Source organism: Squalius cephalus (genome assembly GCF_949319135.1).
Source record: "Squalius cephalus genome assembly, chromosome: 22".
NCBI classification, from domain to species: Eukaryota; Metazoa; Chordata; class Actinopteri; order Cypriniformes; family Leuciscidae; genus Squalius; species Squalius cephalus.
In genome coordinates, this window is record NC_137143.1 from 29,216,475 (window position 1) to 29,241,202 (window position 24,728).

General features: G+C 36.2%; 1 protein-coding gene across 3 annotated transcripts in view; it reads left to right on the forward strand.

Annotated features, from left to right (window-relative positions):
- Nucleotides 1-23,157, forward strand: part of epha8 (eph receptor A8) — a 77,838-nt gene extending 54,681 nt beyond the window's left edge. Inside the window, exons 4-17 of one of the 3 annotated variants that reach the window (XM_079858275.1) lie at nucleotides 4,228-4,383; nucleotides 5,140-5,604; nucleotides 7,798-7,922; nucleotides 8,707-8,869; nucleotides 10,942-11,059; nucleotides 12,662-12,729; nucleotides 12,914-13,039; nucleotides 15,328-15,513; nucleotides 16,454-16,515; nucleotides 16,649-16,858; nucleotides 17,796-17,945; nucleotides 19,074-19,264; nucleotides 19,772-19,927; nucleotides 21,650-23,157. In XM_079858275.1, coding sequence (XP_079714401.1) covers nucleotides 4,228-4,383; nucleotides 5,140-5,604; nucleotides 7,798-7,922; nucleotides 8,707-8,869; nucleotides 10,942-11,059; nucleotides 12,662-12,729; nucleotides 12,914-13,039; nucleotides 15,328-15,513; nucleotides 16,454-16,515; nucleotides 16,649-16,858; nucleotides 17,796-17,945; nucleotides 19,074-19,264; nucleotides 19,772-19,927; nucleotides 21,650-21,764 — 2,291 coding nt within the window. In that variant the 3' untranslated portion in view covers nucleotides 21,765-23,157. The remainder of the gene's footprint in view (nucleotides 1-4,227; nucleotides 4,384-5,139; nucleotides 5,605-7,797; nucleotides 7,923-8,706; nucleotides 8,870-10,941; nucleotides 11,060-12,661; nucleotides 12,730-12,913; nucleotides 13,040-15,327; nucleotides 15,514-16,453; nucleotides 16,516-16,648; nucleotides 16,859-17,795; nucleotides 17,946-19,073; nucleotides 19,265-19,771; nucleotides 19,928-21,649) is intronic. The other 2 variants (XM_079858276.1, XM_079858277.1) reach the window with 2 other exon arrangements.
- Nucleotides 23,158-24,728: the final 1,571 nt, after the last annotated feature.

The window sequence follows — 24,728 nt, forward strand, 5'->3', positions numbered from 1 at the left end:
ACTCTTCCTAACATCTAATTTGTATTTTTTCACAGAATGAGGAAAGAAAATAATACGTGGTCGGATAATGGATGACAAAATGTTAATTTTTGTGTGCACTGTTCCTTTAAATCTACAGAGGAGGCAGTGAGTAACATTTAGCAAAGCCGCAGACGTTATTATGACTGAAGAGTAAGTCTAATGCAGGTAAATCCTTGTATTGTAATGCAAAATATGATCCACGCTGTTTGAAATCAAAGACCTGTCTATTTAATGGCTATCAAAAGGTCATGTCTGTGTTCGCTGTTATTGTCCTCTTGGTTCAGCTTGAATTTCATGCATGAATTGGCATTTTGATAGTCAGAGCCGAAGCTTGAAGGCCCAAGCGCTTGCGAGCAATTCATCTTCTCCTCTCCTTATCCGTCCCTATTTATTTCTTTATTTATTTGTACCCTCTGGTTGTTCGATCTTGAGACTCATTCCCATGTGGTTTGAGGGCCAGTCAGCATTAGGTGTTATCGTGGCCGTGCGGCTTCGGGATCTGGACGTGCCAGTCATGCTCGGTATCGCTGCTGCTGCTGGGAGTTTTGCCTCGGGATGGATTGGCCGGCTCCAAATGTCACTAACCTTGATTAATGTCACCCCTAAAAGTGCCGTCGTGAAAAAAAAAATTGCAGAAGCTTTTTCTTTATGATTTGAAAGAAACAATACAGGTGCAACCTGTGGGAAATCTTTGCCTTTTGATAGCTAAAAGAGAGTGTGTATCAATGCAAAGCTGAGTCCACCCAGAAGGAAACTAAGCTAAAAAGGTATTTCAAACATCGCCTTCATCGTAAAATTGATTTTTAATGATAAAATTTAGGCAGTTCTTGAGCTGAGCATGAGCTGATGTGCCTCAGAGGAATATTTATCGCCTTAGATATGAGATGCAATGAATTAGATTTGTGCTGAAGTTTTTTAAATAAATTAAATTATGTGCTTGCATGAATATTTGAATATGAAAGTTTGGGGTCAGTAAGATGTTACAGTTTTATTAAAACAGTTTTATTAAGCAAGGATGCATTAAATTGATCAAAAGTGACAGTAAAGACGTTTATAATGTTACAAAAGATTTATATTTTAAATAAATGCTGTTATGTAGCACAACATTGATAATCATAACAAATGTTACTTGCATGTTAAAATGATTTCTGAAGGATCATGTGACACTGAAGACTGGAGTAATGATGCTGTCTCTTAATTAAGTACACAAAAATACAGCAAGGTCTTTAAACTCTACTTCTAGAAAATGAAGAATAAAGAATATGCATCAGGTGTGTTTTATGAAGCCACTGTAAACTTTATCGTTACATTGTTATATTACAATGCTATCATATTTTGTGTTTGTCATGTTTCTTGTTTAACACAAGAAAGAAACTCATACAGGTTTGGAACCATTTTTGGGTGAACTAAAGAAAATAAAGAAAATCCAGAGCTTCCCACTCGTATTTATTTACTTCGTGGGGGTATTCATGTGCGTTCAAATCATAAATCCGATCTTTCCGACATGACTTGAACGTACCATAACAGTGCACTTTTGTTAGGCCATTTAGGCATTTAGTCATTATGTCATGTTTAAACAACAAATCAGAAATGCTTGCGTTGTATATTAGAGGCTGAATGGGAACATCTGTTGTGTTTTCATGACTCTCACGGGAAACAGTCATTACATTAACAGTACAGGCCTTCATACACCTTCAAAATGGTACGCCGCTGTACTGTATGTGTGGCTGGTCCAAATCTAGAGCAGGACAGCGCGTAGCAGGCGAATGACACACTAACGTGAGCGTGCGGGATGTGTCCGGAGCCTGAGCTATCAGTAACCCCTTCAGTGGAGAGCATGTGTGTTTGGAGGAGCTGTGATGAAGTGCCCCATTTCCAGCTATGATTTCACTGACAGAATCATACATCACTCAGACAATCCTCCCTGCTCATTAGCAGCTGTTGTTCGGCTCCCAGAAGGGTTCTGAAGGTGTTTGTGAGTGTGAAGAGTGTTTCCGTGTGTATTTTCGTGAGCATTGCAGTATACTCAGAATGACTCTCTTATAATAACAGCTTTTTTTTTTTCTTTTCTTTTTTTCACACTAATGTCGCTGCTTTTGTATTCCAGAAAGCCATGAGGTTGAGGACTGTATGCGATGATCGGATCTTCCTTTTAGTTGAACTATTAAGGTCATAAGGTCAAATATTTGAGCCATTAACACTACTTTTGGAAATTTCAGAAAAATAATCAGACAAAATCTTTTGGATAACAACATTGAATATTTAGCCAAAAGGTTTTTAAAAAAAAAAAAACATCTATTATTTTTATTTAAAAATACTTAAGAAAAGTAAACAGTTATTTGAATGTTTTATGTAATTTTGGCCAAAAATGTAAATTTATGTGGGGTATTATTATATTATATTATATTATATTATATTATATTATATTATATTATATTATATTATATTATATTATATTATATTATATTATATTATATTTTTTTACTTATTTTAAAATATCTATTGTTGTTATTATTAAAAAATAATCAAGATAATACATTATTTTATTATTTATTTTTAATAATAAAATAAGATTTTATTACTTAGTGTTTTATTCAGAAATTTAAATTTATGGGGGTAAATTTTCAATGCACTCGAACTATTAACACGTTTTCTATTATATTATATTATATTATATTATATTATATTATATTATATTATATTATATTTTTTGTTAATTATATTTTTAATTATATTTGACTTATTTTAAAATATCTTTTTTAAAAGATAAAGCACTCCAACTATTAACAAGTTTTATATTATATTATATTATATTATATTATATTATATTATATTATATTATATTATATTATATTATATTATATTATATTATATTATATTATATTATATTATATTATATTATACATCTCTATCAATCTTATGATAATTTCATGTTGAACTTTTATTTCTGAAATGTGGAATTTCTCCAACATGGCTTGCAACAGTTACCATGAAAAGACGGCCATTCATGATAAATTAGTTGAGTGTGTGAGGTTACACTATGGTAAATAAAAACATTTCATTTGTGCCGATGCTTTAATCACCTTGTTGAATTACAACACCTTGCACAGTCACACCTTGCATGAAAAACACCTCGGTGGATCTTCTTTTCAACCATATTTATTTAACTATCTACACTCAGAGTAAAAATCAAGGTCAGCAAACAATGGCTGTAGATATTCATTAAAATTCATTGTAATGCAAATGTGGCTGCAACGAGAGCTGCGCTGACAGGTGCTGACAGACCAAACAGTGTGCAAAAACCCCAGAAGAACACCGCAGCCCTAATGTAGTGTGTGTGTAAACACCACTGGATAAAGAGCACTGGAGTCTCTATCTCCTCACCCCTCTTGCTTTTTTTTTTTTTTACTCTTATCAGCTTTGAAAAGAGACTTACTAAGTAGAAAGAGTCTTAAAAGTGAGATTTCTGCCCAAACAGAAAAGGTCACCAAAGTTCATCATGATTACCTGATATCTGTCTGTGTGTATGTTGAATGCGCGCTTCTGATTGTGTTGCCAGGGGTAGTCTGTCAAAAACTTCAAAGCACAGACGTCACCGTACTCGATGAGCGTATGTTTATCGTGACCTGCTTTTCAACTCGGGAGCTTTTCAAAAAAACATCAAGGGAGGGAAGGATTAATCGGATCAAACCAAAAGAGAAAACAGACAAGGATAAATACTGCAAGAAGGAATACTTTTTGGACTCCCTGGGGTTTCTGTCGGTGGAGATAAAGATCTTGCTATCGCTCTATGTTAATTCTCAATTCTTCCCCCCCCCCCTAAAGCTCAGATTCCTCACCCATGTACATGTTGTCCTTACTTGAACATTCTTTTTGCAAACTCTGAACCGCTACACTTGAGAGTGACAGTTTCACACTTCTTGTTCAACAACTTGTTCGAATAATATTCAAAGTCAACAAAAAAGGCATTTGCAACCCGTTTTGCTCATGTGTCTCTGAGTAAAACAGGACATTCAATGAGAAAGCATGCAAGACTTTATTTTATCATCAGGGAATTGTGTTGTTGGAAAATGTACTAATGAATCGTGCACAAAATAAGACAATGAACATGAATAGTTCACTTTGATTTCATGACTTTTAAACTGTTTTATGTACATCTAAGCGGCAAAGAATCAGTTTGTGGATTGTGTTTGTGTTTTCTGTTAGCATGTGAGGTGGGTTTCTACAAGCCAGTGGCGGGAGATCAGCAGTGTGGGAAATGTCCTCTCCACAGTCACTCCGAGACACGAGCGGCTCTATCCTGCCCGTGTGATGCCAACTTCTATCGGTCCTCTACGGATCCACCGGCTTCTCCCTGTACAAGTGAGTCTTCGTGTTTACATATCATCAAACCAAGAAATTTGAATTCATGTTTTTTAGATACAATAGCCCAGAAAAGTATTTGAAAACACATTAAAATGTCTGAATGTCAATGCATAAGATATAAATGATCAAATTAAGTGTAATTTCAAATGCTGCAGGATCATTTCTCTTCACTAACTTATAAGTCGATTACTTATTAATCAGCTGGTGTTTTGGTGGATGTATGATGTCTTTTCTCCTCATTTCCTTTTATTTTATAATTTATAAATATTTTTATTGTATAAATATTTTTTAATATATAAATAATTTGATCAGCTTGAGTAGCAAGCTTAATATTTTTTTTTTAAATCTTATTTTATATCATTTATTAATTTTGATATTTTTTATTTTATTATATTTAATCGTAAAACTAAATATTTCTGTCATATGTCTTGCTTGAAAAGTGTGCTTGTGCCATCTTTCTTTAAAACATTGATGATGATTATCATCATCATTATTTTTTTATTATTTTTAGATTAATCTAAGTTGTGCCCTAAGTGTCCAAATACTTTCTGGGAACAAAAATGTAACTTGTTCTAAACTTTTAATGAGTGTAAAAATCGTAAGACAAGATTACTTGTTGAACCAGGGTCGTGTGGTTACTGAAGTGCAAATTCAATCATTCTCTTTTGATCGGCTAGCCTGATAACCACCAATTCCCTGAACCTCACTAATTAACCTATAATTAAGAAGTGTCTAACTTCCCCCTCCCCGCAGGACCTCCGTCTGCTCCAGTAAACATCATCTCATCTGTGAACGGCACCTCGGTCAATCTGGAGTGGGGTTCACCTCTGGACGCAGGAGGCCGCAGTGATGTCATCTATGATGTCCTTTGCCAGAGGTGTGACAAAGACGGGACGCAGTGTGAGGACTGTCGGGTGGGTGCGGGTGGAAGTAATGGGGTGGGGAACGTCAATGGGGGTGTTGCAGACACCAATGGAGCTGTTGGTGGGACGGCTGGGGGAGGAGGGCTCTTGAATGGGGTCGTGGTGGCCCGGACAGGAGCGGCGACGGTGCGCTTCATCCCACAGCAGACGGGACTTACAGAGCCATGGGTGACGGTGCTGAATCTCGCCGCTCACGCTAACTACACCTTCCGTATTGTCGCGCTAAATGGAGTCACACACCTGAGCAACGAACTGCCACAGTCTGTGATGGTCAATATCACCACAAACCAGGCAGGTAGGAGACACTGTTGGGTCATTAATGTTTGTAATGATTGCATTCATTATTCAGGTAACACTTTACACAATAAGGTTCATTAGTTAACATTAGTTAATGTATTAACTAACATGAACTAACAATGAGCAATACATTTGTTACAGTGTGTATTAATCTTTGTTAATGTTAATTAAAGGAGAACTCTGGTCAATTTTAACATTGAGCTCATTTTTTTGTAAATTTGGAGTGCTGTCAGAACAGAGAACAACGACAAAAATCGGTGTTGCCTACACCGTGTTATCCTCTTTTTAAAATTTGCACCCTGTTGACTTCAATGGGGCAAGTTTTAAACCTGCTTTTAGCCTCTTAACATCCTTGATGTGTCATTACAAGTGCACAGGTCATGTGAGTGATTCCTTCAGAGTGAACACGGTGAATCTGACTGCAGTAGATGTGAAAGATATGTATAAAAATGAAGTTAATTCGGCCAGCGCTCATACCTGTATTTATTTCCTGTTTTCGGTTGAAGTCCACAGTAGTCGATTGTCGAGTTCTCCACTGTTGCTTAGTTACCTATGATCACGCGCGTGAACTCGACAATCAACTACTATGGACTTCGCCCGAAAACAGGATGTAAATACAGGTATGTGCGCTGGCTGAATTAACTTCATTTTTATACATATCTTTCACATCTACTGCAGTCAGATTCACCGTGTTCACTCCGAAGGAATCACTCACATGACCTGTGCACTTGTAATGACACATCAAGGATGTTAAGAGGCTAAAAGCAGGTTTAAAACTTGCCCCATTTAAGTCAACAGGGTGCAAATTTTAAAAAGAGGATAACACGGTGTAGGCAACACTGATTTTTGTCGTTGTTCTCTGTACTGACAGCACTCCAAATTGACAAAAAAATGAGCTCAATGTTAAAATTGACCGGAGTTCTCCTTTAATAAAAATACAGCTGTTCATGTTAGTTCAATGTGCATTAACTAATGTTAACAAATACAACCTTTGATTTTATCAACGTATTAGTAAATGTTTAAATTAATACTAACTAAGATTAATAAATGCTGTAAAAGTATTGTTCATTCTTAGTTCATGTTAACTGAGGTAGTTAACTAATGAACCGTATTGTAAAGTGTTACTATTATTCACATAATTCTTAAAATCCAGGTCTTACTAGCCTAAGGGGTTATAGCTAGTTGACCAAACATGGTCAACCTTAGCAAGAGTGGCCCCACCAACTGATCAACCACCTAAACTAGTTTGAACCAGCTAATGACCATAATTTACTAGTTGTAAACAATTTAGACAATATACTGTAGTCTATCAGTCCTAACCATGTTGAGCATGTTAAGCAATCATTTCAATTAGCTTGAACTAATGACCATGAATGACCAGTTTGAATAGGCTTGGTCAAGGTGGTCTGATAGCTAGTCTAGTTTGAACCAGCTAATGACTTTACATGTTCAATTTTTAACTGCTTAGTCAAGGTGGTTTTCCAGCCTTAACCAGGGTGAACTTTGTCCCACCAGTTAGTAGTCTAGCTGTTCAAACGCCTACAATAGTTTGAAATAGCTATAGTGACTGTAAATGGCCTCCTTCCAACAGTTAAGACCATGGGTTCATGTACTTAGCTAGCTGATTAGCTAGACTAGCTAGCTGATGAAACATGGGTCAACCTGGTTACGGCTAGTAGACCACATTGTCTAAACCAGGGGTGCAAAACTCAGTTCCTGGAAGACCACAGCCCAGAAGAGTTTAATTCCAGCCCTGCTCCAACACACATGTAGTTTTCAAATAAGCCTGAAGGACTTGATTAACTGGATCAGGTGTGTTTAATTAGGGTTGAAGCTAAACTCTGCAGGGTTGATGGAGTTTTACACCCCTGGTTTAGATCATCCGTAACCAAGTTGATCCCTGTTTCATCTGATTTATCTCCTAAGCAGTTTTTAATAGCTTAGTAATGGTGGTCTTCCGGCACTTACCAGGTCCAATAAGCTAGTTGACTAGCTGATCAATCAACTAAACTAGCTTAAACCAGCTTAGATATAAATTAACAGCTAGAAACCATCTAAAGCTGGTACTATCTGGATTTTCCAGCAGTGTGCTAATACTTTAAATTTCATTGCTTGTCATATCTATATAATTATTGTTGTAGAATGAATCTGCTGTCTTACTAAAGGGACCATCATGTCCTTGTTTTCACAGCTCCATCTCAAGTGATGGCCGTCCGGCAAGAAAATGCCAGTCAGAACAGTGTCATTCTGTTCTGGCACGAACCAGCTCAGCCCAATGGAGTTATATTAGAATACGACATCAAATATTATGAAAAGGTAATTGTATTCAACAGAGTGAATACACTAAAGTCCTAAAGGAGTGATATTTATTCATTAACTGAGCAGATCTTGTCAAATGGCTTGATGGCGGGTCACATTTATAGACTAGCCTGGAATCAAATATCTCAATTTAACCACTCGGTTTATTGGCAGCTCGGGCTAATTGAAAGGAAATTACCAACCAATAGCGCTCTCAGACTGATTCAGCGAGATTAGTTAAAGTGACATTGAAGGCAAACACAGCGAGCGCTGCCAAACACTGGAGGGAAGTTAATTGTCGCATGAGCCGGGAGCTTTGCTGCCTAATGGCGCAAAAGAGAAATCAGCTGTGACAGAGAATTAGTATACAGTGCCTAGTCAACAATGCCACTATGTAAATATGATTTACGTGCAATCCCTGTTTGCCTATCCGCTGCCCGTGTGTTGACTCCTGGGGAACGATGCTTAACAAAAGACCATGCAGTGGTTTTTGATGGATATACGGTGCCGGCGGTCTCCTCAGGGGACAGGGCAGCATCAAAGACGTTTTAACAAAGCGAAATGCTTCGGCGAGGACAGAATTCACGGACGCAGTGGGGTGAAGCGGGGAATGCTAACAGATTAGTGAGCACTTCAATTTAATCGGTCCAATCCTCCATCCTGGGTCTCAAAACAAGATTTTGTTGGGTCCTGGTGTGAATTGTCCACTATTGTCTTTATGGATTGTAATTATATAAATGACCTTAAATAGTCCATTTATTTGAATGTAACATCTCATTGTCTGACTGGGATTTTTCCACAGGACCGCGAACAGACAAGTTATGCTACAATAAAGTCACAGAACACCAGCGCTAAAGTGTCAGGTCTGAAGCCCGGCACGAGCTACATCTTCCAGATTCGGGCCAGAACCTCGGCTGGCTGTGGGCGATTCAGCCAGTCTGTGGAGATTCAGACCGGGAAAGCAAGTGAGTGTTAAATAGTGCTTCTGACATGAACGATAGTCAAATCATGCGGCTTGCTGAGGAGAGACGGGCTATTATTTTTCCAAGCAATTGGACTGGACCAGAGGCTGTTGTTCTCATAGCAGGTGAAATATGGAAAGGAGACATTGATGTTAATTAATTTGATAAATATTTTTGTTAATATCTGTCAGTGAGGACAAAACACAAGGGACACAGCGATGAAAGGGAAATATATTTTAAATAAGCTCTTTTTAAAAGAACAATGTAATGCTTATTTGTTCTTCTATTAGTTTATTTTTTTATATGTTAGTAATTAATTTAAGTAATCATTTAATATTTTTGTCTATTTTTTTCATGAATGTACATGGAATATTGAGTTAAGAGGAGTGTGTTTTAATTTAATGTTATAAGTTTGCTAAAATAAAGAGAAAATCAATTGAAATGGTAAATTTGATCTCTTCCTCCTGCAAGGACATAGTTATAATGTTTATTTGTTTTGTAAATATTTATGATTAAATAAATTATATATAAAATAATATATATATATATATTAATGTACTTAAAGGTAGGGTAGGTAGGAATTTTATAAAAAACTTTTTTCCAAATTTGTTTAAACTTTCTATATATATCAATACATAATTAAAATGTAAGTACTCTGAAAAAAAAGAGTATAAAAATCGAGTGACTCTAGACCGTTTAATCTGCATTAAACACAGCTCATTATTTCCATTCGGGACGAAACAAAGGATTGGCTTAGGCGACTGTCACTCTCTCGCAACCATGGCAACCACCCTTTTGCCACACCGGATCTGCCCACTTGCGCGCACCCGTTTGATTTGAGGAATTCAAGAGGCACGGAACCTAGGAATAGGAGATGCAAAACTCGACGCAGGTCCTCTTGTCCAAGAAGTGCTCCTTGCCCTGCACTTCGACCACCCCGTCCTCGGCCTCTACTTCCTCGGACCCTAGTTGCACGACCTCCTCTGCTTCGCCCTCGACCCCGGACCTGTCCTCGAGCTGACGATGCGGTACTTGTCACCGGAGTGTAACGTTAGTCCTCATCAGAGTCAACAATGCTTTCATCATGGAAACTCTTACATGCAGAACACCATATATGTTATGAATCTTACATGAAATTCATCTTCATCACAGTGTAACTGATGGTAATGGAAAAACGTGTATCAATGCAACCTGTTTTTAGCTTTGCCTTATAAATATAACTAGCTCGTTAGCGAATCCAAAAAAAATATTTTAAACTTTACCAATATCAATATGCTAGCTTGATAGTGAGTACTAAAATACATCTTATTTGTTTATATTCATAATGATAAAGTTAGATTTTTTTATTACATGTGATTCTGACATGATGTCACTACATGCACTGCGCTCCTTCCTCTCCGCTCGTCTCAGGTAAATAATGCTTCTTCCAGCTCAGCGGTCGAAGTCGCGCGTTCATGTGTTTTGGGGGCGTGGCTTTGGAAGGAGCTCAGAATGGAGGGGGTGGAGTGAATGGAAATAATAAGCTGTATTTAAAACAGTCATGAGAGGTCTACAGACACTCGATTTTTATACTTTCTTTTTCAGAGTACTTACATTTTAATTATGTATTGATATATAAATAAAGTTTAAACAAATTTGGAAAAGAAGTTTTTTAGACAATTCCTACCTACCCTACCTTTAATTAACATACAGTATTAGGAAAAGTAAGTTTTAATATAAAGTTATAATTTGTGTTTGGATTGTGTTAGGAACATTTTAGAGAACATCTTTGCGTCTCTCATTAATCTTAAAATGTTAAAAATTAATTTGTTGGAAAATTTTCTAAATTTCTCAAATCAGTGTCCAAAATATCTCCAATGATTTGTCATTGAATGATCATGTTCTTCACAGGCACCAAAAATATAACTGTCTTATATCTTCAGTTTATATATTCATATCCATATCTTGTGAAGCGTATTGTTTGGATTGTACACAAACATGCCATTTCTGGTCGAACGTCCCCTGGTGATGATTCAGAGTGATTAATGATGCGTTAGACTTAGAGTTGATATCTGGTTTCTGTGTTTCTTCACCAGCTCCGCTGCGAAACACCAACATGGCGATTATCTGGATCTGCTTGGCTTCGGTAACGGGACTGGTGACATTTCTGGCCGTTGTCATCTGCAGAAAACGGCAAGAGGAGTACTTTGAATTGTCTGCATTCATTTTCCCTGCTTTTCTTTGTAACATATGTTAAAGGGATAGTTCATCTAGTTCATTCCAAACCTGTATGACTTTCTTCTGTCTGTCTGTGACTGAATCATAGACTGAATGAGCTGAATTTTTTGAGTAATTCAGACCGGTTTTGTGAACTGGAGCAAATGATTCATAGAACAATTAGATTCAAAAGAATGATTCATTCACAAATCAGACATCTGCTCTAGTGAAAGCACCAACAATAGGGTGGATGTTTAGATTTTCCGTGAAATATCTTTGATTTTGCTATTGTACATCTTCATAAGTCATACAGGTTTAGAATGATATGAGAGTTAATGCAGAAGAATTCTCATTAATCAAGAGAATATTCATGCCAGCTTCCCATCCTGAAATAATCCCACTCAAACACCTCAATGAGTCATGCTGTAATTATCTGTGAAAGAGTTTCACTGCACTATACTGTATATATTTAGGTACATTTACACCCTGAAATACATACATAACTTAGTTAAAAATACATTGTTTAAGAACGATAACTATAAAGATATCTATAATGATAACTATATTAGCGTCCACACCAGTGGATGATATCGCTCCGTTTATTGTAAGCGTTCTGTAGTTTTGTCGTCTGCCACTTTAAATGCTCGAGCTCTTTAAGCAGGATTCTGATTGGATGTCAATGTTTTTATTGTTCATCAGCTGGAAAAAATCATTCTGAAAGTGATTCCAAAAATATTAGTTGTGGTGTGGAATCTGCTATTTTTCTACATTAAGAATGATTTTTAGAACATTATCTTTATTGTTATCATTATACGTAGTTGTGAACGGGCCTGGAACATTTATTTGATTGATTTTAGACTAAATAACACTGCGAATATTCTTAAAGTCATATATAGTGCAACAGAAATAGAAATTCCATTCATTTTCTCCATACAGAAATTGATTTAATAATGCAATTAGGTACAATAGTGCTGCAAAATATCATGAAACTCCTATGAAGCTTTGTGAATTATGTAGTGTTTGCATATGTTTGAATATTTTACTATAAAGGTCAAATGTATATTTTTTTATACTTGCAATCATAATCGATTATTTAGTGCTCTACAGCTGTTTCTGATTTGATTGCGTTCTTGAATTTTTTGGGGGCTTTTCAAATACTTTTTAATTCGAATCAAATTCAGTTTAATTAATCTCAGAGCTGGTTGATTTGGATCATGACTCTATTGAAGAATTTAGGAAATCCCTATGGAGAAAATGAATGTGAAAAGCACTGCTCTCTATTGCTTTTAGATGCCAACGATTTCCACATGTTTCCACATGAATTTGATGAAAATGTATTATCACTTTAATGAACGGACACTTTTTCAGTTTGTTTGATAAATATAAAGCGGCGGATTAAGTCAAAGGACGTTTGTTATTCCTATGTGATGCTAAAATGTCTTGAAGTTCTTTGGTAATTAAGTATCAAGTTAATTAAGTTTTACATTCTTTAAGTTTTATGTTTGAATATTATTAACATGTGAGATGTACATCACAAGACCCTTCAAAAAAAAAAAAAAAAAAAACTATTTCTGTTTCTCCTTCTGGATTGCGTTACAGTCGTTGTGGATACAGCAAAGCTTTCCAAGACTCAGACGAGGAGAAAATGCACTACCAAAATGGCCATGGTATGAGACGCACTCTTTTCCCCTGATGATTTCTCTTTTAATGAATTTTAGGCAGGAAACTATTGCTTTTTTGGTCCAATATCTTGCTGTATCTGCTGTCTGGGCCCTTCAGAGATTGTGGCTGTGACTGAAAATTGCTTTCATGCTGCAATATGTGACCAAATGCTAATTCTGTTTATTCTAGTATCATTTCCAGAAGCCAGATTTTATATTGATCCCCACACATATGAGGACCCCTGCCAAGCTGTCCATGAGTTTGCCAGAGAAATTGAAGCGTCCAGGATCAAAATAGAGAAAATCATCGGTTCAGGTATAGCTGTCCTTGGCGATTGTGTGAAATACACCTGGGCATCGATTCGGGAGACTACATGAGAAAAACTGGAAAAACATTGATATGAAATAAAGAAAATAATCAAAAAAGATGATGATATACAAATCAAGATGAAAAAAATATATAGTTTAATATTGATCATGTCCGAATCTATCATGTTCACTTAATTTTGCTTAATATGGTGTGTTCCTGTTCCTGTTCTTGGTTAAAGCAACACCAAAGATTCTTTTGCACCTTAAAATAATGTTTCCCAAATCGTTTCAGTGGTTCATCAAGTCGTAACAGGGTGAACGGCACTTCTGCATTCGCTTTGCGGCCCTTTATCGGCTATAACCGCACTGTGCAAGTTTGCCAGATCGGGTTGCGGATCTGTAGTTCGAATGAGACACAAGAAACTACAAATTTGACTTGCTTTACGGCAAGCGTTACAATAGTCATTATTTTGTTTTTCTTCGTTTCTGATGTCGCAATACATCATACTTTCATAAAATCATGCAATATACTCTACCTTGTCTGTGGACATCGTTTTTTCCAAAGCCGGTGCTGGATAAACAGCGAGCGTGCGTGCGACTGTCGGCGAAATTATTTACGACAGCGGTTATGGACAATTCCGCTTCCAACCTGTAGGGGGGCCGAAGAGGAAAAGTGCTTTGGTGTTGCTTTAAGCTTTTCATCACAGTGTCTATATGATGTTGAGGTCCAACTTTGACTATTCAGTTGCTAAAAGACTCAATCACAGCTATCACAAAAGGGTTGCGAGCGGTCATCCACCATGTTTACATGCATCCTGAAAATGTGGTTATAATGAGATTTGGGCAATATTGCGTTTAAACTTTGCCTCATGTATGCACAATACTTTGATCAAAATGCCATAAATTCATTGCATAAATCATAGTTAAAGGGTACATAACATGCACAGTTTCACCTAATCTCATGTTAATCTTGAGTACCTATAGAGTAGTAGTGCATCCTTAATATCTCAAAAAAGTGTTTAGTTTTATTATATTTAGAAAAGAAAAATACAGCTTTCCGATTCTCTCCGGAAAAAGCCGAGGTCCTGGAGGCGGAGCTATAGAGTCAAGCGGTAGTGCATGATTTCCAGCAAAAGACAGAAATCTGATCCAGTTGTACTTACATGAATGGGGTCTTTTATCACTGGGACCACTCCACGTTTTAATAGCAAACGATTTGCAAATCCAGCGTCGACCTGAGCCTTGTTAATAAAACATTCGTCACTGAAATGGCCAGAACACACAACCGCACTTCCTACACTCCGTTGCTGCCCCGGAAAAACAAACTGCATCCACTGTTCCTGTAACACTGGGTTCTTTGTAAAGCTGGACACGGTAAGCTTTCCCTCACATCCAAAAACACACTTTTTTGGAGACATTCTTGAACAAATCCTATGCAGCGCTGCCGATGATTTCCTGTTGAAGCGCGTTGATGTGCGCGGTCTCGCTCTCCTCTAGTCGACGTGCTCGCGGGCGAGCTTTTCCGAGAGAAATGCTCATATAAGGAGTTCCACTCTGATCTACGTCATTAGATCCACGATCTAAAAAAACCCAGCCGAAACTTGTACCAACCCGGAAGTAAGATTTTCAGCATAGAAATTCTCCGTTATTCGTCCAAAATATTTTTTTTAAACTTTGCCCATGTTTAGCATGAGAATCCATCTCTTTAACACTGTAAACAACTCTGAATACATGAAACACCATTGTACCCCCCCTTTAAACGTGGCGTATGCTGAATTGCTGATTTTAATTGCAATAAACTGCCACTTTAATTGTGTACATGTGCATTTTTTGAGTGACTGACTTCATGTTGCCAGTGTTACACGACATGAATATATTGATGGTCAAAAACATTGAAATGCAGACACTTTTAGGCGTGTGACTGAGGCTGGATACCAAAGAACCAGCAAACAAATCTGTGTGTGAGGGTTTGACATCTTTTGAACAGGATAATTGATGTAAATTAAGTTATTTAATTTAGTGTAGTATGTTAGGCCGCTTCATCAGGGCAGTCCTCAATAAAAAAAATTTTTTTGCTATTTTTATGATCTTTATATCTTATGAAAAAAATATCCTTATCTTATCTAAACATCTTATGAGCACAACTGTACATGTACACATCATTTTAGTATAAATCTCAAAACATTCAGATGTCATGTGAATATCATTGTGAAGGTTGAAAGTCTTACTTGAATCCAGATCCTACATGAGTGGACACTGTCCACTGTATAATCCTTTTTTTCTGGCACACATCAGGAGAGTTTGGGGAAGTGTGTTATGGGCGGATGAAGCTGCCCGGGAAACGTGATATCCCAGTGGCTCTGAAGACTCTTAAAGCCGGCTACACTGAGAAACAGAGGAGGGATTTCCTCGGCGAGGCCAGCATCATGGCACAGTTCGATCACCCGAACGTCATCCACCTGGAGGGGGTTGTTACCCGCAGTAAGAGCTTTAAATGTCCATCAGTGTCACACAATACGTTATTTTGCGTTCAAAATCATTCCAAAGCATTTATGTAGCAAAATGTTTCCCCTATATCCCAAATGCACTATATAATTGAATACAATTACAATTAATTAATTATATACAAATTGTTATATTATAAAATATGTTTTTACTAAATTATAAAAAAATATTGTATTTAAATATTATAAAATAATAATAATATATATAATATGTATATATATATATATATATATGTATATATATATATATAATTTTTGTATTTTATTATATATATAAATAAATAATTAATTTAGCATAAAATACATATATATAATTATATTATATAATTTTTTTTTTGTAAAATGTAAATGTAAAAATGTTTTTTTTATATATTTAAAATATATTTTTACTAATCTGTTTTTTCAGATTATCATATATATATATATATATATATATATATATATATATATATATATATATATATATATTCAAAATCAAATTGTTACTTATCATTTTAACTCATAAATGTATTATATTATTTTATAAATGCATTATACTTTTTATATACATTTTTAAGTAATACATTTATTTGTTATAATACATTTTTTCTCACAAACTCAAATTATCAGTGTGTTTTTATTTATTTTGAGAGTAGTCTTGTAATATGCAGTAAGAGTGACTGGCATTATTGCTAAATAAGGCCCTTGAGGTTGATATAAGACCCTCTGCCTTCACATTGGGGTAATGATCACAGTATATTTTGCAGTAATGATCAGATGAATGTATATCGGTGTACTAGTTAATAATGTAAGTAAAAAGTGAAGAAAACCTCTTCTGTTTTTCTTTACCCAAACATTGCATCATCTCTCCAATCTCTTGACATCTTTTTCTCATTCTTTCCCCTGTTTTTCTCCTTGTTTTTGCATTCTCTGCCAAGGCAAACCGGTAATGATCATCACAGAGTACATGGAGAACGGCTCCTTGGACTCTTTCCTGAGGGTGTGTAAACACGTTCCTGTTTGTTCTTGTTATTTCGCTGTAGTTTTGCTTCGCCTCGCTGAACCTCCCCGTGAACCGAAGTTAAACTTCACAGATTTCTCTCCCTCTCCTTGTTTTTCTTCCCTCGAAACAGAGACATGATGGTCAGTTCACCATTATTCAGCTGGTGGGGATTCTGCGTGGCATAGCAGCTGGCATGACTTACTTGGCTGATCTGGGGTACGTCCACCGGGACTTGGCTGCCAGGAATGTTCTGGTCAACAGTAATCTGGTGTGCAAGATTTCAGACTTCGGTCTGTCGCGCGTGCTGGAGGACGACCCTGATGCAGCATATACAACCAGTGTAAGTGTCCGCTACCGGCTCTAAACCAGTTTATAAAGCCAGAACCACTCTGCAGAATCGATGAAGACCGCAGTACTTAAGGGGCAATAGAGTTAGCTTCAAATGTTAGTGCCATTAACTTGTATTGGCTGTTACTTGGATGTTAAATATTTAACAATAAATTTAATAAAATGGGACAAACTGTCTATTTGCACTAATGTCTGCTATAGCGCCCTCTGTGGCAGTGATGAGAATAGATAGATAGATAGATAGATAGATAGATAGATAGATAGATAGATACGTATGCATTTTCACAGTTTTTGTTTATATATATATATATATATATATATATATATATATAATTTAGAAAAATGTATACTTTTATTCAACAAAACATGAAATATTTCTTGAGCAACAAATCAGCATATTAGAATGATTTCTGAAGGATCATGTAACACTGAATACATACATTACATACAGATCATTATATTGATTTTATTTATATTCATGTTTTTCTGTTATTGGTTTATTTATTTTTCTCTTCATCTTATTGTTGTTAGTATTTTTGCATTGTAGGACGAGAAACTAGGGGGAAACCATTTCACTACATTGCATCACATGTATATGTATGTGACAAAAGAAGCTTGAACCTTGAAGTCTGGAGAATACATCACAGGAATAAATTTTATTTTAAAATCTATTAAAATAGAATAAAAATAAATTGTAATAATATTTCACAATATTGCTGTTTTTACTGTATTTTTGAGCATAAGAGACTTCTTTCAAAAGCACTGAAAATCTTTCCGTCTTCATACTTTTGAATAAAAAAAAAAAAACACTTTTTTGGGAAAAACAAACAAACATTTCTGTTCTGTTGACATGTTTGTTTCATATCGTTTGAATGTTTGGTGTTGTTTCTCCCTAATCTTTGTCCATCTATGTCTATATGGAATTTTAGGGAGGAAAGATCCCAATCCGTTGGACGGCACCGGAGGCCATTGCCTACCGGAAGTTCTCCTCCTCCAGTGACGTATGGAGTTATGCAGTGGTGATGTGGGAAGTGATGTCATATGGAGAACGGCCATACTGGAACTTGACCAACAGAGATGTGGGTCTAAAGTTGTGTCCCAAAGGACGCACTATACACTATGCACTTATACACTATGTACTTATGCGCTATGTACTCAACCATGTAGTGTATGAATTTCATAAGTTTATTTTATAATTCATCATTGGGACCCGACAGCCCCTCCCCCTCCACTACATAATTAAAGCTGCGACAGTTGAGTGCATAATTAAGTGTCATAGTTAATTTTGGATAATTAAGTGCATCATCCGGGAATTTAAAGTTCACTTTTTCTATTTGGAATTTTCAGTGTGAACACACTACTCATGCTGTTCTATGACGTTTTGTAGTATAAATAGTGCAAGTGCTCAAATTGGGACTCGCCGTAAACTACACTTCATATTCATATTGGCTGTGTTCGGAATGCATACACTGCAAAAAAATATTTTTTTTAATAAGCATTTTGTCATATCCTATGCAGAAGTACATTTATCTTGGATTTGTAGGATTTTAGATTTTTTTTTTGGTATTTCAACAAAAAATGTGAAAACTAGTCAAATAAAATAAAATAATAATCAAAAGCATGTTTCCAGTGTGATGCATGATTCAGAAGTAACTTCAGCTGTAGTTTACTACTTTTTGACTCATTATTTGATCAGATTCCCAAGAGTTAAGACTTTTTTTTTTTTATTGGATTAAAAATATGTATATAAAAATATTACTTAATGTGCATATTGAGATAATATGACAACAATGTAGCATACAGCTGCTTGTTAATTATTTCTCATTTCACAGTGAAGAATGTTGCTCATACTATTTTCAAAAGTAGGCAGTATTTAGTGTACTTTGCAGTAGGCAGCATGCAGTGATAGTTTAATATTTCATTCCGAACATAACAAAACATCAGCCAAATAATTTGATCAATTAGACAAATCAATCTGACATATTCAGTTTACTGCAGGTGATTAAGTTCTTTTAAACTGTCTTCTGAAATCCTGATTTTATCTCCAACAAAAACATGAAGCGGCACAACTGCTTTCAGCATTGATTATAACAATAAATGTTTCTTGACCACCAAATCAGCATATCAGACTGATTTCTGCTAGAGTGAATATTCCCTAGAGTGCCATATCCCATGTATATGAATCGAGTTTGATTGGTTTTCTGCAGGTGATCAAGTCCGTAGAGGAGGGTTACCGACTCCCGGCCCCCATGGGCTGCCCCGGGGCCCTCCACACCCTAATGCTGGACTGCTGGCAGAAAGACCGCAACGAAAGACCCAGATTCTGCCAGATCGTCACGGTCCTGGACAAGCTGATCCGGAACCCCGAGAACCTCAAGTCAATGGACACATTGTGCAGGTGAGCGGCGGCAATCGATACATCGTCTTGGGGGGATTTACCTGGCAAATGCACTTTGTCGATGTCAGATATCATCTGCATTAAAAGTCTCGCAAAGTTGACGAGAAAGTTTCATATGAGTGGCTGGGAATACGACTGGCTGGCTTAGTGTATGTTTTCCAATAAGCTCATCTCAAATAGATGTGTTCGCTGTTAAATAAAAGACCTCTGTGCTATATTGACATTGATCTGCCGTGAACCAAAAAAGAACGCTTCTGCTTTCACAATTGGACTTGTATAAATTGCACAAGTCCTGTCAAGTTGCCGGTGCATATCCAGATGCGCAGGGAGCGTTGATGGGAAGAAATAGGGATTTCATCCCTGTATTAATCTACCCAAACCAGCCAGATCTACAGCCACCCTCTTTCCTACCTTCTCTATCATTTTAACTCATATTGATTTTCTGCTCGCCGCATTTCAAAGGTACATCTCGTACGCGCCGCCTCATTCCAACTGCTCTCATTTCAGACTAAACAGTCCTTTGATGAACAGAAGCATTCCTGATTTCAGCAGCTGCAGATCAGTGGACGAGTGGTTGGACACCATTAAGATGGGCCGTTATAAGAACCACTTTGCCGCAGGAGGGTATCTGACTCTAGGACACGTGATGAGCATGAAACAACAGTGAGTTGATTGAGTTCTCGCTCCGTAACACGATGGAGTGCTTGAGATTGCTAATGCAGAAATGAAGCCTTTTAGATGCATCATCTCACCGTCGCAGGGCTCCAGCTGGCTTCGTGAATCTCAGCGCTGAGGTTGATGGAGGACAGATTGGAGGTGTCCTTATGGCTTTAAGCCTTTGATTGATCGTCATCTCCTCAAGTGAGATGATCAATGACCATTAGATGCAGTTTTGTGGTGTTTCAGGTGAACAAATACACAATGGGTCGGTCAGTGCTATTTCTATTGGTCCAGTTTTAGTGGATTTGTAGACATTGAAGCAAATCAATCTATTTGATTGATTCGATAAAAAAACAAACTGTGAACCAGCTTGGTGGAGACCAGCTTTATTGTGGATTTCAGGATTTTAGCGGATTTCATGGGCTTACGTGTGACACATTCTCAAACCTCTGCTTTTAAATTGATTTGCTTCAGATGTTTGAAAGTTTAGATCACGCAAAAATGCAAATTTACCAAACCCTCATGACTTTGTTTCTTCCGACTTTTGTACTGTATTCCAAGTCTTCTGACGCCTTTATGGGAGGAACAAAGCAAACGGAAATACGTGTTTCATTAATTGAGATAAAGCAAAAAATTTGATTGAATATAAATAATAGATGAAAAACATCAACTTAAAACACAAATATTGCCTTGGTGACTAACTGAAATAAAATATGTATAAGTTGAAGTACTAAAATTACTAAAACTGAAATAAAAATAAATTAAAGCTTAGTAGAAATAGTAAAAAAAAAAAAAAAGATCAAAAAGCACATAGCAAAATGAATAACACTAAAATAACACTGATTAATAATTCATTGAAAGCAATTATGTTGTCTTTTATGGCTATTTTGTCCATATTTCTCTCCATATTTCCATTTACCACTCAATCGGAATATATTAAAAGCAGTTCTGTTGTCATTTATGGCTATTTTGTCCATATTTCTCTCCATATTTCCATTTACCACTCAATCGGAATATATTAAAAGCAGTTCTGTTGTCATTTATGGCTATTTTGTCCATATTTCTCTCCATATTTCCATTTACTACTAAATCGGAATATATTAAAAGCAGTTCTGTTGTCATGGCTATTTTGTCCATATTTCTCTCCATATTTCCATTTACTACTCAATGGGGTCAGTCAGCTCTTCCTGTAGGTCAATTTTGGACCAAATTCCCAGTCCCAGAAATTGCCAATTACCTTTCTGGAAATCATATTATTAGAGTCGTTTTTATTAGATGTGATCATGAAATCAGCCATAATGTCTGCAAGATTTATGTGTGAAAAAACCGACCAACTACAACCGTGCTTGTTGCAAATCATTTGTTTGTTTCAGATGTTTTTAATGAAACTTTAAACACAATAAGCCCATAATTAGAGCTGCACAATTAGTTGTCTGATTAATCATGTTCACGGTTACAATTGCCATGATTAACTAATCTTGAAAAGGGTCAATTACAGCAATAGAAAGATTTCTGTATAAATGTTTGTGTAGCAGTTGAGCATTGTAGGCAATAGCAGGCGTTAAGTTGGTCTGAGATCACATTAATAATGGATGAGTTTTAATGTGAGTTTTTAAAGCTTGTTTTGGATGTTTACATTCATAATACATCATATGAATAAAAAATGATCATAATTATAAGGGAAACAATTGATCATAATCAATTAATCACATTTCTTTTTTCCAGTGACATGCAGCGGTTGGGAGTCACATTAATGGGCCATCAGAAGAAGATCATGACCAGCGTCCAGGTGATGAGAGCCCAAGTACTGAACCAGAGCGTGCCGTCAGTGCACATATAATCACAGACCTCATCAGAATGCAAGTACATATTGATCTGATATGTGTTTGGGTCTTGTTTATGAACTTCAAAAGACTCTCCCTTCCTTAGCGAAAACCTGACGTGGATTGCTACTGGGATAAGAATGGAGTTTTTCTTCTTCAGCGGGACATTCTGCAATTATCTCTTTTACTTCCTTTTGTAAATGTTTGGACTGCCTTAAATGACGCGTAATTTAAATATCGTTGTACATGGATAAAGATTTTATGAATAATAGAGTCATGAATATGTGAAAGTGGACCTAATAATGAATATTAAAAAGGTGAAAATGAATATGCATAGTTTTGCCACACCCACCACAGCACCACAACGGCTTGGATGAAACTACGAGTGCCTCAAGCGCTGGAACGTGACGGAAAACAATGCGACGTCACGGGAGAGTAAGAGTTAAGCTACAAAACGAGACCCTCGGGAGGAAACGTTCGGGCTCCTGCGAAAGCTGTGGAGCGCACAAAAATACGGACAAACGCTGAATTAGTCTCTGTGGTCGTAAAAAGGGAAAAAGGCAATTATGTATGTCATGTGTTTGATTAAACACTCTGAAACTCAACCTGCTGTTACTTATTGCGTGCAGAACAGCGCCGGATCCCTCTGGAAATGGGAGGAATGAATATGTGTAAATGTTGGTCTGCGGAAAACAGAAATACTTTGAACTTACATTCCGCTTGAAATCTGTCTGAAATGGAATCTCTATCTTTCTCATACAAGTGGATTCAGAGTTCAGGCCAGTTTTAAAATATTTATTCTCACCCTGGGAAAATCGAGGATTCTCAGAGTTTGGGCTGTTTTACATCATTCATTTGACTGAAACTAACGGATTCAATAATGATTTAAAAGGGGAATCGCACATAATCGTGTGGATCTTGTAGGCCTAATGGTGGGACTGACTAATTTAAAGTCAACATGAAATCATAACTGACCCTGTTTACTTTACTAGATGTTCCTGGTCTTATTATGAATGATTAATCTGTGCATGTTATTCCAAAGGGAAGAAAATGTTTCGTAGTGTTCATCAAAATATTCACCAGCTGAAAGGACGTTCCCCTCCAGCCACGTTTCACGTTCCTATCAGGTCCCGCTACACATTGAATCCCCTTGTTGGACATCCTTTTCACAGAAGTAAAATGGGTATTGAATGCCATTTCATGTTGACTTTACAAAAACACTGGACCTCATTTCATTTTTGAAAACAGGGTATTATCTGTATGTTCATCCTTTTATTTATTAAATTATAATTATTCCGTTTTAAATATTAAATTACCTAATTGTGCATTTGTTTGTAAGACAAAAATTAATGGAGTTTACCATGAAACATATATGTAAATATTAATAAAATAAAGTTTTTTTCAGCTCTGTCTCTTTCTGATTCTTTGAAATGAGCAATATCCATTCGCATCTTGGAGTACAAACAAAAACAACACTGCCACTATCTATCTATCTATCTATCTATCTATCTATCTATCTATCTATCTATCTATCTATCTATCTATCTATCTATCTATCTATCTATCTATCTATCTATCTATCTATCTATCTATCTATCTATCTATCTATCTATCTGTCCCTATCTGTCTGTCTTTATCTATCTTGTCTGTCTGTCTCTTTCTCTATCTATTCATCTATCTATCATCTGTATCTATCTGTCTGTCTATCTATCTATCTATCTATCTGTCTATCTATCTATCTGTCTATCTATATGTCTATATATCTGTCTGTCTTTCTGTCCGTCCGTCCGTTTATCTGCAAAATTTAAATTCATAACAACAAATAGGATACCAATTAAAATAATTTATTCTTGCATTGCAAAAAAAAAAAGATAGATTTTTCTAAATATTCATCATGGCAATACTTTAATTAAAATTTATTTATGCAAAATATATGTACTTTTTCTGTTGTTCATGTTTGTGAATGACCCTTCTTCACAGTTTTGGTGACATTCACCCACACGGATATTTGTCAGACATTATCGTGCATTATCAGGCATACCTGAGTCTCCTGTCCCATCTCTCCGGTGTGAACCACAAGCCAACAGCACTTCAGTGACAGCAGAGCAATTGCTTTTAATGTCCGCTGGGCTTTAGCGCTCTCCTCTGAGAGGTTTCTTCATTACTTTAACGTAAAGCTGCGAATTTAATGTCTTAAAACTGATTCATGACTACACTGCATATATCAAGAGACTGTCAGCTTCCATTGTCACATTATGAAAGTTGTCATCTATGTGGAAACAAAATATTAGCAAGTGTTTTGTCTGTGTTTCCCTTTGCCAAGAATATAACTTACCCATTTGGATGGTTCTCTGCATGACGCGGTGAAAGCATCCATGCGCAAATGTCACCTTGAAGCGGATTATATTCAGAATCCATTACAGGTGAATGGTCACATATACAGAACCTGTAAACACAACATCATCAGAACTCCAAAAGCAGTCAGACAATTTCGTTTTTGCAGGCACAGTGGTCTGAATGTCATTTCATTGCATAAAAACAACTTTGTGCTATTCATTTTAAAGAAACATTAAACAAAAAAACAAAAAAATACTTTTGATTTTAATGTTTTACTAAATATTTTAATGAACATTAACTAAGATTAATAAATGTCGCCCTTTTTTCACCTTTGTTGCCATTGGCTTTTGGCTTGCTTAGTTAGGGACTTTAAATGTAACATTTAATTTAATATTCAGCAATATTATTGATCTGCTTGCATTGACACTATTATATGAGAACTGAATTGAGCTGGACGATGATATCAAGGTTTTCTCCAGAGCGGATATATATATATATATATATATATATATATGAACTAAATTAATAACTTTTTTACAACAAAAATGAAACATCACTGAACTTACTGAAGCTGGACTGTGACGCTATTTTCTTCTGGAAACAAACTTTGTTGCATTATTTTCCTGTTATCTCTGTAAAGCTAA